At 36.8% G+C, this 13,572-nt stretch overlaps 2 protein-coding genes across 7 annotated transcripts in view; both read right to left on the reverse strand.

The window, feature by feature from the left end:
* Positions 1-6,166, reverse strand: part of LOC113666985 (cubilin) — an 11,927-nt gene extending 5,761 nt beyond the window's left edge. Inside the window, exons 1-7 of the mRNA XM_027182777.2 lie at positions 5,958-6,166; positions 5,284-5,304; positions 3,033-3,440; positions 2,110-2,529; positions 1,414-1,806; positions 849-1,235; positions 90-500 (exon numbers count right to left, since the gene is read on the reverse strand). Of these exons, the coding sequence (XP_027038578.2) occupies positions 90-500; positions 849-1,235; positions 1,414-1,806; positions 2,110-2,529; positions 3,033-3,440; positions 5,284-5,304; positions 5,958-6,012 (2,095 nt within the window). The 5' untranslated portion in view covers positions 6,013-6,166. The remainder of the gene's footprint in view (positions 1-89; positions 501-848; positions 1,236-1,413; positions 1,807-2,109; positions 2,530-3,032; positions 3,441-5,283; positions 5,305-5,957) is intronic.
* Positions 1-13,534, reverse strand: part of LOC113666984 (uncharacterized) — a 24,573-nt gene extending 11,039 nt beyond the window's left edge. The window contains exons 1-9 of one of the 6 annotated variants that reach the window (XM_089182082.1): positions 13,386-13,534; positions 11,478-11,733; positions 10,823-10,884; positions 10,505-10,615; positions 9,778-9,829; positions 9,342-9,461; positions 8,755-8,853; positions 8,442-8,504; positions 7,846-8,034 (exon numbers count right to left, since the gene is read on the reverse strand). In XM_089182082.1, the coding sequence (XP_089038208.1) occupies positions 7,846-8,034; positions 8,442-8,504; positions 8,755-8,853; positions 9,342-9,461; positions 9,778-9,829; positions 10,505-10,615; positions 10,823-10,884; positions 11,478-11,679 (898 nt within the window). In that variant the 5' untranslated portion in view covers positions 11,680-11,733; positions 13,386-13,534. Of the gene's footprint in view, positions 1-7,480; positions 8,035-8,441; positions 8,505-8,754; positions 8,854-9,341; positions 9,462-9,777; positions 9,830-10,504; positions 10,616-10,822; positions 10,885-11,477; positions 11,734-13,385 lie in introns of those variants that run through there. The other 5 variants (XM_089182083.1, XM_089182084.1, XM_027182776.2 and 2 more) reach the window with 5 other exon arrangements.
* Positions 13,535-13,572: the final 38 nt, after the last annotated feature.

Genomic DNA, 13,572 nt, shown 5'->3' on the forward strand with positions numbered 1-13,572 from the left:
TCAGTATATTACTGTCCCCAGTGCATACGTATGCTTGTTAGAATCCAACGGAGAATTGAACTGGCATATTATCATTGGGTGGAACTTACTTGGTGGATGAGGAACAGATCCCGTCGAAGGCTTCCCACTTGGTTTCATAGGTTTTAATGTTTGCTTCATAGTAGTCCACGTTGCTTCAAAACCCTTACTTCCCGTTCCAATTGTATAATAACGCATCCATAATGTATCCGTAGAACCTCGCACCACCATCGGTGCAGAAATGCAATAGCGTCCTAGCAGACGAGACGTCTCTGATGGCCCGTCCCTCAATTCCACGTACTCCGTAACACAGTTATCGTCACTGTTCAGATCAAATTCGTTAAAACCAATGGCAATTTTGTTTCCTTCGTATACAGATATAACCCATACACAGTCAACAGGCCCTTGGGCACCAGAGAAGGCAGGGTAGTATGGTGAGAAGATGTCACCACTTGGACGCATACGTTTTCCACCGCACGGCTCTTAATAAAGTAAAAGACGATTATTAAAACCGTTATATCTTTACAATGAATTACACAATTGTTTGTCATGTCATCTAGTGCAAAAAATAATGCGCTTATAGGCGGTAACAGGACCCGTATCTCATCGTTACTATAAATGTCTTGGACCGCCATTTATCTACGGGTAACTTTTATAGAACCAGTTTTCATCTAGTCACTCTCCCAGTGGAATGTCGCCCACCTAGTCAGTGACTTTTGTCAACCTGAAGAATGAACATTTCATTTTGCAAATGAGAGGGACATGAAATGTGGCAGGAAGTTTACACTTAGTGGATATTCAAAATATTTGGAGAAATAAATCATACTTACCAATCACGTTTACTTCGGTTGACGGAGATTTAGTGCCTAGAACTGGATGGGCATACCAGTATGCCTCAAATCCTTTGTCTGTCACGCTCATATCAGACTTAAAGAAAACGGTCATTTCACTGGATGTAGAGTCTACCACCGGCTTGCTTGAGTTGCCACAAAATCTCCCGAGAGTAGTTGGAGAAGTCGGAAGGCCATCCATAACGAGCACAAAATCATACTGGCAGCTTGTGCTCTTCTCCACTTGTAAGTACATGAACTCTAAGCGTATTTTGTATTGTGGTGATAGTTTTATGACCCACTGACACATTACATCCTCTGGATACTTTTTGGGATAGCGAGGGCTCTTTATAACGCCAGACATTTTTGTGAAAGTACCACCACAAACTGTAGAGTAATAGATGTGAGAAGAAATTTGTTTCGGTGCCAAAAAAATTTCAACCAGCCTATCGTAAAAATAAATTCAGTAATTGACTGATTATTTCCAAAGAATAACGATATTTCCCAGGAATTCCAATGAATATCTATAGTTAAATTCACCCTTTGTTTGCGTGATTTTACTTACCGGGGTCCCCATCTGACGTCGGTGCAGGCCCAGGTGGTAGCGGCTGTCCTTCAAAAGCGTGCCATTTAAGCTGAAATCCTCGTTTTGGAGTTAAACCGTCTGAGTGAAACTTTATGTACATTGCGTTTTGAGAAGATTTGACAGGGGAAGGAACTACATCTCCACAGAATTTCCCAAGCAAGGGCATGTCTGATCTATCGCCATCCCTGACCTCCAAATAGTCATACAGGCATCTGGATTGTCTTTCGAGTTGAAATGATCTGAATTCTACCTGGATGACCTGATTACTTGGCGCCAAAATTACCCAAATGCAATCTAGGTTTAGTGGATATTGGTTAGGGTAACCTGGGCTGGTTATTTCACCGTTTTCTTGATTCAAAATTCCTCCGCACTCTGTGGATAAAAACAAATTACTTAATAACGTACATAAAAAGTAAACAAATACATATGAAAAGAAAAATGAGGAGAAAAAAGTAAGGAAGTATAGAATTAGGTATGAAGGTTTGACGACTGGGGTTTCAGCAAAAAAAAAACAAACAAACAAACATCTATCAAGTAAAAAAAGGGAAGAATGCGTGTTAATACACAAAAATGGTTTACTCTAAAATCATAAAAGGTTGACTGCTCGCTAACGGCAATTAATTTCTAGTTCAGTAAAAATTAGAAATCTGGAAAATAACAGAAAATATTGCTTACTTTCAGGCGGTGCAATTGAAGGTGTAGCTTTGGTGGTTGTGGACGACTGAGCCGTTTGATTTGCAGGAATGTAATGAGATATCCTTCTCCATGTAGCCCTAAAACCCTTCTCATTGACTGTTCCATCAGTGACAAGTCTTATAAAAAGGGAATCTCCAGTTGAATTGAAAGGTGAAATGATCGTACTTGCGCAGAATTTTCCAATTATTTCAGAGAAGCGAGTGCTACCTTGTCTAACTTCGACAAAGTCATAATTACAACTTCCGGAATTTTCTAAATGAAATTCGTGAAAAGTAAGCTCAATCGTGTCTTGGAGAGGCACAACTATTGTCCACACACACTCGCTGTTCTTTGAGTACGATTCAGGATAGTTGGGTGATGTAAAATTCCCACCATCACCAGTCATTTGGCCACCGCATCCTGAAGAAAAATTAATGATTCAATTAATGAAGAGACAATTTCATGAGAAAGAGAAAACAAACAATATAGAGCGAATAACTTCCAAAATAGAAGGAAAAAAAAGCATCCTACACATCAGTCCTTAAAGAGTCTGTTACAAAATCAACAAGGAAATGCATTTATATGTGCTCTTTAGGTGCCTCGTGACAATGAGCTTTCATACGGGCCTCATCATTTCGTCCACTTTCTCTACATGTTCACGAATAAGAGAGGCAATTATACCGAAACATTCCTAATGAACGACGAAAAATTACCACCGGTCCAGGTAGACTGGTAACCATGCAAGAGCCACTAACGCAAAATACAGAAGGCCCGTAGAGACATTTCAGCGTTGACCACGATTAAGCCTCGCTCAGAAAATGCTGGTAGATATTTTAAGATTTCTAACAAATGTCTACAATCTGCGCTTTGCAGCAGTTTTCAAAGAATTTTAGTGAGAAAAAGAGCCAGATAAATCAACAAACCTGTAGGCATAGTAGGCGTAGTCACTTTTTCTTCGGTACCTGGTGGTGGCTTTTCGGAAAGCTTTTCTGCCTTCCACATTGCTTTAAAGCCCTGTTTGGTAGTGGACGAATCTGATCGGAAACCAATCCAAAGGAAATTGCCCGTAGAGGTAATGGTGGCTGGTCTGCTTGTGCCGCAAAACTTCCCAATCATAGGGCTTTTGGAGGTCGAACCATCCCTTATAATAACGTAATCGTATTGGCAAACAGAGTTGTCTTCCAGGGCAAACGTTTCAAAAGTAAGCACGACTTTGTCACCCGGTTCGGTTTTAACAACCCATGCGCAAACTTTATCCACAGGGTAGTTCAAAGGATAATTTGGTGTCTGTATGATACTACCTCTCCCTTCGATAAGTCCGCCACAGTCATCTGAAAGAAATCAGTACAAGCCGATAAGTTTAGTTTCAACCTTTGTATGTGCCGAATAATTTTTGTTCTTACTTAAAGGTGTGATAATTTACCTCTTGCGATTTTTGATTCAAAATGTATAAATATTGTCGTAACAACTTAGATGCAAAAATAGCCTGATCTGAACAAAGCAGAAGCAAATGAAATGAATACAAAACAGAGAAAATAATTAACTTATCAGTACACAAACCCGCTCTCAATAGAATAAACAATCCTGGAGAAAAGCAGTTGGGGGTTTAAAAGAACAAAGTGAGGGTAATAAAAACAACGTAATTAGGAATTGAAAAAATGGATTGCATTATTATTCTCACTATACCTTTCAAATAATGCAAAACGTGCTAATCTTAATCCACCTTCACAATATATCTTGGGCGAATGCAAAATGAAAAGAAATATTTTTTGAGACGAGGTGCGTTAACACCTATTTCAACGCAGAGGGATACAATCAGGCTGCAAATTTGCCTTTAAAACCACACGCACTCTTCCCAAGATATTTCAGCTCTAACCGAAGACAAAACTTTGTGAGAAATTCTGCAATATTCTTGGTAAAATTAAGTCCTAGACCATTGGGACAAAAAAAAAAAGGATAAGGAAACAGAATGCACTGGGTGACCTCTTACAAGAGTTACTCCTAAGCACATATCTACTAAGCATTAAGACATCGATGACGGCTTTTGTTATTTAATTAGGAAAACCAAGATTAGCTTTATCAAGAGTTCAATGTTGTCCTTGAGTAGCATAGTGCTATAAAGTCAGACGTGTAAATCAAGTGAGGCCAGATATGCGACGATAAACTAAATTAGCGTAGCATACATGGCCTCACTTGATTTACACATCTGACAAGATGATCTTGTTTGCGCAATTCTTTAACTGAGTTTTTTGCATTTCTAATATGCCCCCACTGAGCGAGTTATCCTTCTGATCGACCATACACAAAGGTTTCGATTAATTCAATTTTAAACGAACATTCTGCCCTAAAAGTTCCGTTTGAAGGATGTCTTCTAGCTTTAAAATTCCCACACGACATTTGACTTGTATAGTTAAAATGAGCTGTGCAAATATCAAAATTGACTTGTGTGCAGGCCTCTTACTGAGCCATTTATGCACTTAAATCTAAAACAGTTTTCAATGAAGGACATTTCAGGTGTGATTAATTATATTGACGGGTCATGTTGAAAGTCACGATGAGCAGGAGGATGGAGCGACCCGACAGACAAGTGAAAAACAGTATAGATTACAAAGGAGTAACCGACTTTGAAGTGTTTCGGTTATAATATTTCACGAATGTTCCAGAAGGGTGCACCTGCGATTTAGGGTAGCGCTAATATTTTCCCTCTCAGACCAAGAGATTCGCTTGCAAACATGTACTTGACAAATTCAAACTCTATACTGTATTTCGGGAGAAGACATCAAATTTCTGTTCAATCTAGCTTGACACATACCAATAACTCCTTTACACTGGACACTGGGGTGCCCTCCCCCTAGTTTCGATCCGAAGGATCAGGCTGGAAATTTACAGAATACCTCGACCTCGGTGAAAAAACAGAAAGACGAAATACAACTATATTGAAATCTTAAGTGCCGATCAAACATCTCAATCAGTAGACATTATCACGCAAAATGTATTACGCCTCCTGGATGTTGCTTTTTCAAATCTACTTTCTATTAACACTCTTTTAAAATCTGATCTGACACCTTATTGCTACCTCCTTTCATGGCTTCATATCATCAACACGATTCGAAAGATGAATGTTACAAATGCTAATTAAGGGTTGAAACTTACTACTCGAAACGAGTAACTTACCAATGAGTTGTGCTTGACCACCTGATAACAGATAAACAAGACAAGATTGACGTTAGTGTCAACGAAGGACATAGCATGCAAAAGAGTTCGTCTCTCGGTATTTCAAATATACGCGTCGAAAAACGTGCCGCTCATCTCTACAATACTTGTGGTGGATATTACCGCAACTTAAAACTGTAAACATGAATTGTTCACTCGCGATCCCAACTTTGACAGCAAATTTATCAACTCAAATTACTATTACTACTTAATTTCGATTGTTAGCTGCCATAAAGCACTCGAGAACAGGCACGTTGGAGCAGAACTTTCCTTTTAATGATGTCAAGGAAGATATTTGAAAACTAGATGGAAAATGATTATCGAACTTTCTTTAAATGTAAACCTTGAGATCACTTGTCAATCCTTGGACTACGAACTCACACTTTTATTTTGAGTTACACTGTAAACATTTCTTAAACATGTCACGTGCAGTTGAGCTCTACGATGACTTCTAAATGTTATCGTTAATAAGCGCTAACTGGAAGAAACAACCCGAAATATTAAAGGAAAAGTAACATACAAGGCGTGTACTGGGCAAATTTGCTTAGGCTGCGACTGAATTTTACCAGAAATCGATGTTGACGTGGTAAAGTGAAAGTTGATTAACATTTATAAAAGGAGGTGAAACAACATACCTTGCCAGTTGACCACCAGGGCGAGAAGAAGTACTCGAAAAAATGTTTCTTCCATGGTCCCAATGTTAGAGGAATTCGAGAAACACTGAAGGAATGCCAGGTGTGAGTCCGTCTATGTTGAGTGCTCTGCTATTACTTCATTTATGCAGATGCGCACTGGAGCAAGGATTTCATAAGAGGCTTTGAGGTCACTTTGGTATTCTCACATATATTAATCAATCGGAAATTTTCAATGACCTTCTAAACGGATCCTCCGTCCGACCAATCAAATGCGCTTATCACATAACAGACACTCGTACTCCAGTCATTACAATTTACATAAAAACATACGCTGTCTACACAAGCGGAACTGCTCGTGTTTGCCGTAAGGAATATTTGTCGATGACTTCTAAATGTCATTCTGCGGTCGAACAACGTGGTTTCAACTATCAGCTCTATTTGCAATATAACTCTTCCTACCGGAAGAGTTCGAAAGAACAACACAAAGCGTTGTATCGCGAGATTTTAAGTTAATATAATCATTTCGTTGAGTTAATCATGTAAAGGAACGTGTTTACTTTCTTTTGAACCAAACGAGCTTTGGGAAGAAAAAATAACAAAGGTGCGACAGGAAGTTCTTTGTTTTAGTCTGTAAATTGGCGAGAATTGCAGCAACTTCTAAAGGGTCGCCGGAGAGCTGACTAACGAATCGCCAGAAAGTGTCTACATGTTCTTGCCCATTTATTCTGTTCAAGGAATTGAGATGCCAAGTAGGAGTCACCAAACTACAAAAAATAGCATGAACTCCAGAAGGTTTCCGTTTTTCCTCCGAGGCTAAATGCCTGATTACACTAATTTGAACGAATCATGAAATGTATGTATTTTGTCGAGATTTCTTGTTGCTCTTCGCTTTTTAAAGCAAATGTCGGACCAATGTTGAAGTCTAAAGATCACGAACTATGCTCGATGTGTATTATATTTGTCAGGATTACGGTAACTAAATTGGAGAGCGAAGTTTATATAATCCGACTGGAAAATGGTAAAGGCGGTGTAGGGTTAGGGCCAATACTAATGATCGTTCGCTTTGGGAGAAATACAATAACCATTGTCAAATTACACGAGTGGGTGTATACTCCACAAAAATGCAAGAGAGCAGTTGAGAGATAATAAAAAAAAGAAAAAAATTTAGCAACACCTCCAACAGGTACACTTCAATTTCGTCCCTTTGAACGTGTAAATAGGCGTTGACTCGCGAGGCGTCTGTATTCATTCGGTTAGAGTTTCGAGCACGAAGACTGTCTTCCGCCACCTATCTCTTTTGTGGGGCTGGCTAACAGAAAAAGAAAAAGCGAAAAGCTGCGCAGTGAAAAATGTATTGAAAGGCCGAATAAAAATTTTCCGCGTTCTGACTGATGATGCGCATATTAGAAGAAAATATCTTTCAAGTGGACATGTCTCCGAAGGAAAACACACCCAACCGTGAGGTCACGGAAAGGAATGAATCATCGACAAGTTAAGTACCCCTCTAAACCACAAATATCTTCTTACCAAGTTTAAAGACTTCCTTGTAATCTTTCAAATATCTCACGATGTTGATAGATGTGCAAAATGAAGGAAGTTTTCGTAATACAAACGATTTTTACAAATCATTCTGAAAATTTCACAGTAAATTTTAACAATCCACAGTGACAATGACTGAGAAACATTAAGAGCTATTAAGGATTAGACACATTCCTGTAGAGAATTAACCTACCACCAAAATGGGATAGAGAAACAAATTTCGAATAATGTGTCTCTTTTTGCAAGCTTTGTGGCATATTTTCTCGTACTGAGATTAGTGTAGGAGGATCTAAGAGTGATGCAACAATGTAGGATAACCTCTCACTACAGTTTTAACAACGTATCATACTTGGTGCAGTATGTTGTTGCTTCTTAGTGAAGTCCATGCGACTCCTTCGAAATGAAGAATTCACCAGATGCTGCTTGCAAGGACTCTGAAGACCAAGCTTAACTCTTGGGGGAGTATGGGGTTCAACGATGTCCCAAACATGAGGATTTGGAACGGCAATAGCCAGCAAATTTGCTGCATCAAGATGACCTGTCCACAGGGAAGACGAATTTAACAACATTCCAAAAGGTCACGATGGCAATGTAAATGCAGTTAAAAGATATGAACAAACAAAGGGATAAAAAATCGAAATATCAGAGGTCAACCTTAATTACGTAATCAATGCTTTATGCGTCGCGGAACCCTTTTTTGTTATTTCCAAAGTAAATTGTCTAATCGACTAGCCTTGGGATAACACCTAATCGTGTTAGAAATATAAATTTTTCTTTCCTACGATCCGTGGTGAGGAATAAAACAAACCACTCTACTAGTTTTATTAAATTCCGGACGCGGAAAAAGCGCTTTGTTGAACGTACGTTTTTAACTACATAGCGATATAATCTGCACCCCACGTTTCAAAACATGAAATCTGGAACCACACACGACCAGGGACTTACCACTATTTATTGCAAAGTCCATGGGGTAGATTCCGTCGTTTGTACAAAGACTCTTATTTGCACCTAATAATTCCGAAAAAAGAGTGCTATTCGCGTCAACAAGTAAAACATTTCGCACATGCCAGAAAAGGTTAGGGAGAGAGTTGCTTAGGGTTAGGTTTACATTGTCAGCGACTTAAGCGTAATTTAGAACGAGTTCCAAAAAAAAAACCACTGTTATCTTTGTCGTAATTTAGACACTCAATTTCATAAATTACAAAAAAAGCTGTGAGGTTTTGGTTGACGTGCACCAGTCGGAAAACTATACCCATACCTAGAGATATCAGGTGTTGCACGAGGTTACAATTCCCGGAGGATGCAGCAATAGTCAGAGGAGTATTACCAACCCAGTTTTGAGAATTTATGTCGCACCCTGGAAAGTAAAATTGACACAGATGATAACTATTGAGTTAGTTGGTAAGGCCAATGATGTAGGAGAAGGGTCTCTTTTTCAAATATACCAGCATAGTCAATCAGCTCTATCGTAACTTGGTATTATCAACCCCCCAGCTGTATCAAGTAAACCAGGATAAAGAATTCAAATTTAATAAAACGTTACGTAGTAAAACCACAATTTATTTACAAAAGCATTCAGGAAATGTCTGTCCAAAAATTTTAAGTTTTTCTTTAAACTGTTTTGAGAAGTGAGGGTTAAGACGAGGAAGCCTAAAACTGTCATAATTTGATATTGGTTATTTCCTGGCATTTTTCCTTTTTTTCGATTTTGAATTGAAACCTGTCAAGATTTTTCCTCTGAAAGTCTACTATCCAAAATAACCCTGGCCCCAAGGATGGGATGGAGAAAAATAATGCAATTTATACCTTGAGATCAGTGTATTGCTTTCTTCATCTGGAATTTACCTGCTTCAAACAAGGAGGTTATAACTCCAAGACAGTTTGAGACCTTCTGTGTGCCGCAAAAAAAGCTAGCGAGATGAAGGGCACTATCCTTGCATGAAGTATTTGAATTTATATCAGCTCCTATAAAAATACAAGTCTTTTTCAATTTATTCATAGATAAAATGTAAAGGTTATTTAATTTTATCATATAAAAAGAATAAAGTGCAGTGTCAGCTCCTGCTCCTATTTCACCAAAAGGGATTGCCTTTCACTTTAAACCTATTCTTCAAAGATACTTGAAGGGTCTCTGGTAACTCCTGATTCAAGGAACATTCAGATAAAGTATAAAAGGTTTGATATTGATCAAAGACTATGAGAAATAAAGTTGTCCATTCTTTTACTTAAGGCACTAATATCTTTAAAAAAATTTAATTAAAAAAAGGGATAAACTCCTCACCTTTATTCAACATGTATAAAATAAGGCAATTGTCCCCACTCAAACAGGCACACTAGCAATACATAAGATACAGATCTGGTAAGTTTTTTTCATTGAATTACTATTTCAAGTATTTTTCCAAGCACATAGTTAAATTATTTTTAGTTACATGTATCTATTAAAAAGTACTATCACTAATAAAATATCAATTGCATCAGGTTGGAACAAGCTTTACTTTACAAACGTTTTTCCCCAGGCAGTAAACTCATATCCTCAGATTTTTGTCTCAAACAAATTTCCTTCATGACTTTTTTTGTAATTCTACCTGGGTACATTTTAAACAGTTTCTACAGGTAGGATTCTTAGTTTCCATACTTTTAAAGATAAGCTCTAAACATAAGCATTATAGATAGTTTTCTTAATAATAAGTCAAAATCCTTGATTAATCAACAGTAAAAATTGCACATATACAGTAATTATACAAAAGAGTGGATAACTAGAAAAGTTTCAAGACAGAAGTTTGAGAAGACTTCAACAAATAAGGTACTGTCAAGTTTCTTGCCATTTCTGTGGTAACCACTTTTGACATTACACAATCTAACTCTGTACATTGTCTTTTAAAAGATAATGCCTTACATTTTTGTACTATTAAAATTATTCTCAGTAGCATTTAGTTTCAACTGTTTTGAACCCAACATCCTAAGCTGCAATCTTTTCTGAACACGTTGTTCAGTTTTGGACAACTCACCAAAAACAAAGTTAGGCCAGACTCTGATTTAGGGTGTTTCCTGTTCACATCAATCTTGTGCTTTTCTATGAGTGATATAATATCTGTAGTAACTCCAGGCTTTTGCGTGTTCTATGACAGAAATATGGCGATAATTTCTTAATCAGCAACATGTCTCAATGAAAAATAATTGAATGTCCTAGTAAACCATTTAAAAACAATTTCAATCTTTTCACAAGGTATTTTTTCAACAACTTGTAATTTTCTTCACTGCAAACATGCAAATATGTGATCATAAATATGATGGTGCAAATGGCTAATACAATTGGGCATCCAAACCTTGATCATTTGAAATAATCTTGTGATAAGAATTACTTCCTCAGTAGCCTTGAGCTCCTCACCTAAAATTATCATTAATAGTAAATGGAACATTTGTTTAGAGATAATTTCTTTTGTTCATTGGCTACAAAAAAAAAATTCACATTTGTATAGTTTACAAAAAGTTAAAGCCAGATTCCATCCTAAGGCATGCAACCACTGCCAGGTGATAACAGGTTTTAATAAGTGATGGTCCATCTGGTAACCAATCCAAACAGGCTTCCTCCCCCTTACCCAGGTAAACTATACAATCTTACCATGCTTAAACACTTAAGTGTGTCTCTAACTGACAATTAAATATTTCCCAAATATTTTGATGGAGGACTTTTTGAACTGTAACACAAAGTCATGTTGTGCAAAGAGAGAATAATTACATGTATGTCCGTCACCATAATATACAGCATTTTCCTTAAAATGGTAACAGAATTGATTTATAACTGGTAACAGGCTTCTTCAGCACAATGTGCAAGTTTGTATATGTATCAAAAAAAATGTTGTGATATGAAAAGAAAGTTGCTGAAGTTTCAGTTTATGAATAATACTAAAATATGGTCAAAAAGTTGCCTTCACGTGAAATATTAGGCTGAATCAGCAACTTCCTTCAGCACCCACTTACGTGTCTTTTGCAGTACTTTGAAGAAAATGTACATTATTGTAACAATGAACAAGATCAGCTTCCATTTTGTTGTTGCCACAACAGCTACCTCACTGATGAATTTCTCTCCAAACACATGAACTCTGTTAATAGCTTGAACCAGACAATGGATACCAAGTCGGAAAAAAGTGTTCAAGTTGTGAACAGGGCTCAGTTGAAGCATTATCAAAGCCAAGTGTCCACCTTAAGGGGAAATATAAACCACTTTCCAACAGTTCTATAGGAAGATTGAAAGGGGAAAGAAAAAAAGGTTCTTACTAGGAACATGAGTGATCTACAACAAAGGAAACATTTATGTTAAAACAGGAGAACCTGGGAAAATAATAGAGAGAAAAGAGAGAAAAAACTTCACAGGTTCTTGAACACTAAAAAACAGTGAAATTGAAAATTTAAGAACACATTTTTCCTTCCAATTCCTGTGTTATGAGCCCTTGGCCTTTGTTTTAGATCCCTTGAGCTAAGAGAAAATTCTTAGAAGAAGTAAAATTTCCCATTTTATTAAATGTTCATTAGAAGTAAATTTTTTTGTTTTTTAAGTAATAAGTAAATTATACAAAATTGATTTGTTAGACTGAATTCATTATATGCTAACGAGTTTTTCACTAAATGCTGATGAGAAGAATAATTAAGAACACATGTGAACATTAATTCAATCAACCAATGCTGCAAAGGGTAATGATTCTCACTGGGTGGTGGTAAAAAGTCACAAAAATCAGCTAAAAAGGCAAGTGTATTCAAAAGCACTATACATGTGCGTGTACATCCATGACCTTTTGGCTCAACAGAATGTTCTTGGTTCTTTTGTGGTGACAAAACCACTTTTTTTGAACAGTCTAGTACATTCTAACATGAGTTTAACATTCTTGTGACTGGTTTGAGAGATTCAAGTGCTCACAACTGTTCTTGATGGTTCTTCTCATTATCATTTGGTAACAAACTCATTAGCAAGTAACTAACGAATTATACCAGTTCACTCTATTAAGTGAATTAAAAATTAATTTGTATTTGTGATTTTAGCAGTTTCCATCTCTGTTCTATCTATGTATCTATTTCTGTGTCTTTCATTCCCTCTTTTGTATTGTAAACTTCATTTATAGAATATTGTTGTTTATTGTAAGCAATGTTGTGTGAATAATCCATTGTATGTAATGTATTGTTACCAGGTTAGAAACTGTGTATTATAAACCTTTGTTAACAAGATATTGTAAAAAAAAGAAAAAAATAGGTTAAAAAAAGAGAAAGGAAAAAATAGCAAAATTTCCTGCTTTCAAAATCATTCTCTCTTACTTTTTATTTTTTTTTTTCTTAATAGAAAAAAAAAACTTAGAAGGATAAGAGTTCAAAATTAAAAATCCTAATGTTAGAAAGATTCCGAGCTAAGCTCGAAAAAATAAATTAATTTATGAGACAACTGAAGAAAACTTGGAAGTCCAAGGAGATTAAGTTGGCAGTCATGTAGCACAGAATTGCTGTACTCGTGACATATTCCTACTCTTATTTAACTACTAATTTGTGCAGGTACTTTCTGTTTATTAGCTCCTTGAAAAAAACAGTAATTACACAGAACCCCTTCAAATGTTTCTTCTGTTCGCCAAATAAAACGCAAGAAGAAAATTGCTAATTTTTCGAGTTTTTCTGTTGTCAAAAATCCGGAAAACTAAAAGCTATCTTTCTTGCATTTATAAAACACAAAAGCTGAACGAGAACTTTTAATTTGTAAGGTTTGCTCTTAATTAAAACCAACGCTTTCCTCAAACGGCAGTAATTCATCTTTGCAACGTGTAATCACGTTGCAAAGAAAGATACTAAAAGCAATACTTGCTAACACTTTTTCGAGTATCAAATTCACAAGCTTATTTCATGCCTTACCTTAAGATGGAACTGTGAATTTAACTGGGAATTTCTTTCAAACTCCATGTAGAGTGAAAGGAAAAAGCGACGGGCTCGCACAAAATGAACATAGTCAACCTTGAAAATTGCTACACATTGTTGATAAACACAACTTTCCCGCCACAGACGCGGGTTACTACAACCTCGTTTCCAAGAGTTCGACGAA

The sequence above is a fragment of the Pocillopora damicornis genome, chromosome 9, assembly GCF_964200805.1.
Source record: "Pocillopora damicornis chromosome 9, jaPocDami1.2, whole genome shotgun sequence".
In the NCBI taxonomy this organism is placed as follows: domain Eukaryota; kingdom Metazoa; phylum Cnidaria; class Anthozoa; order Scleractinia; family Pocilloporidae; genus Pocillopora; species Pocillopora damicornis.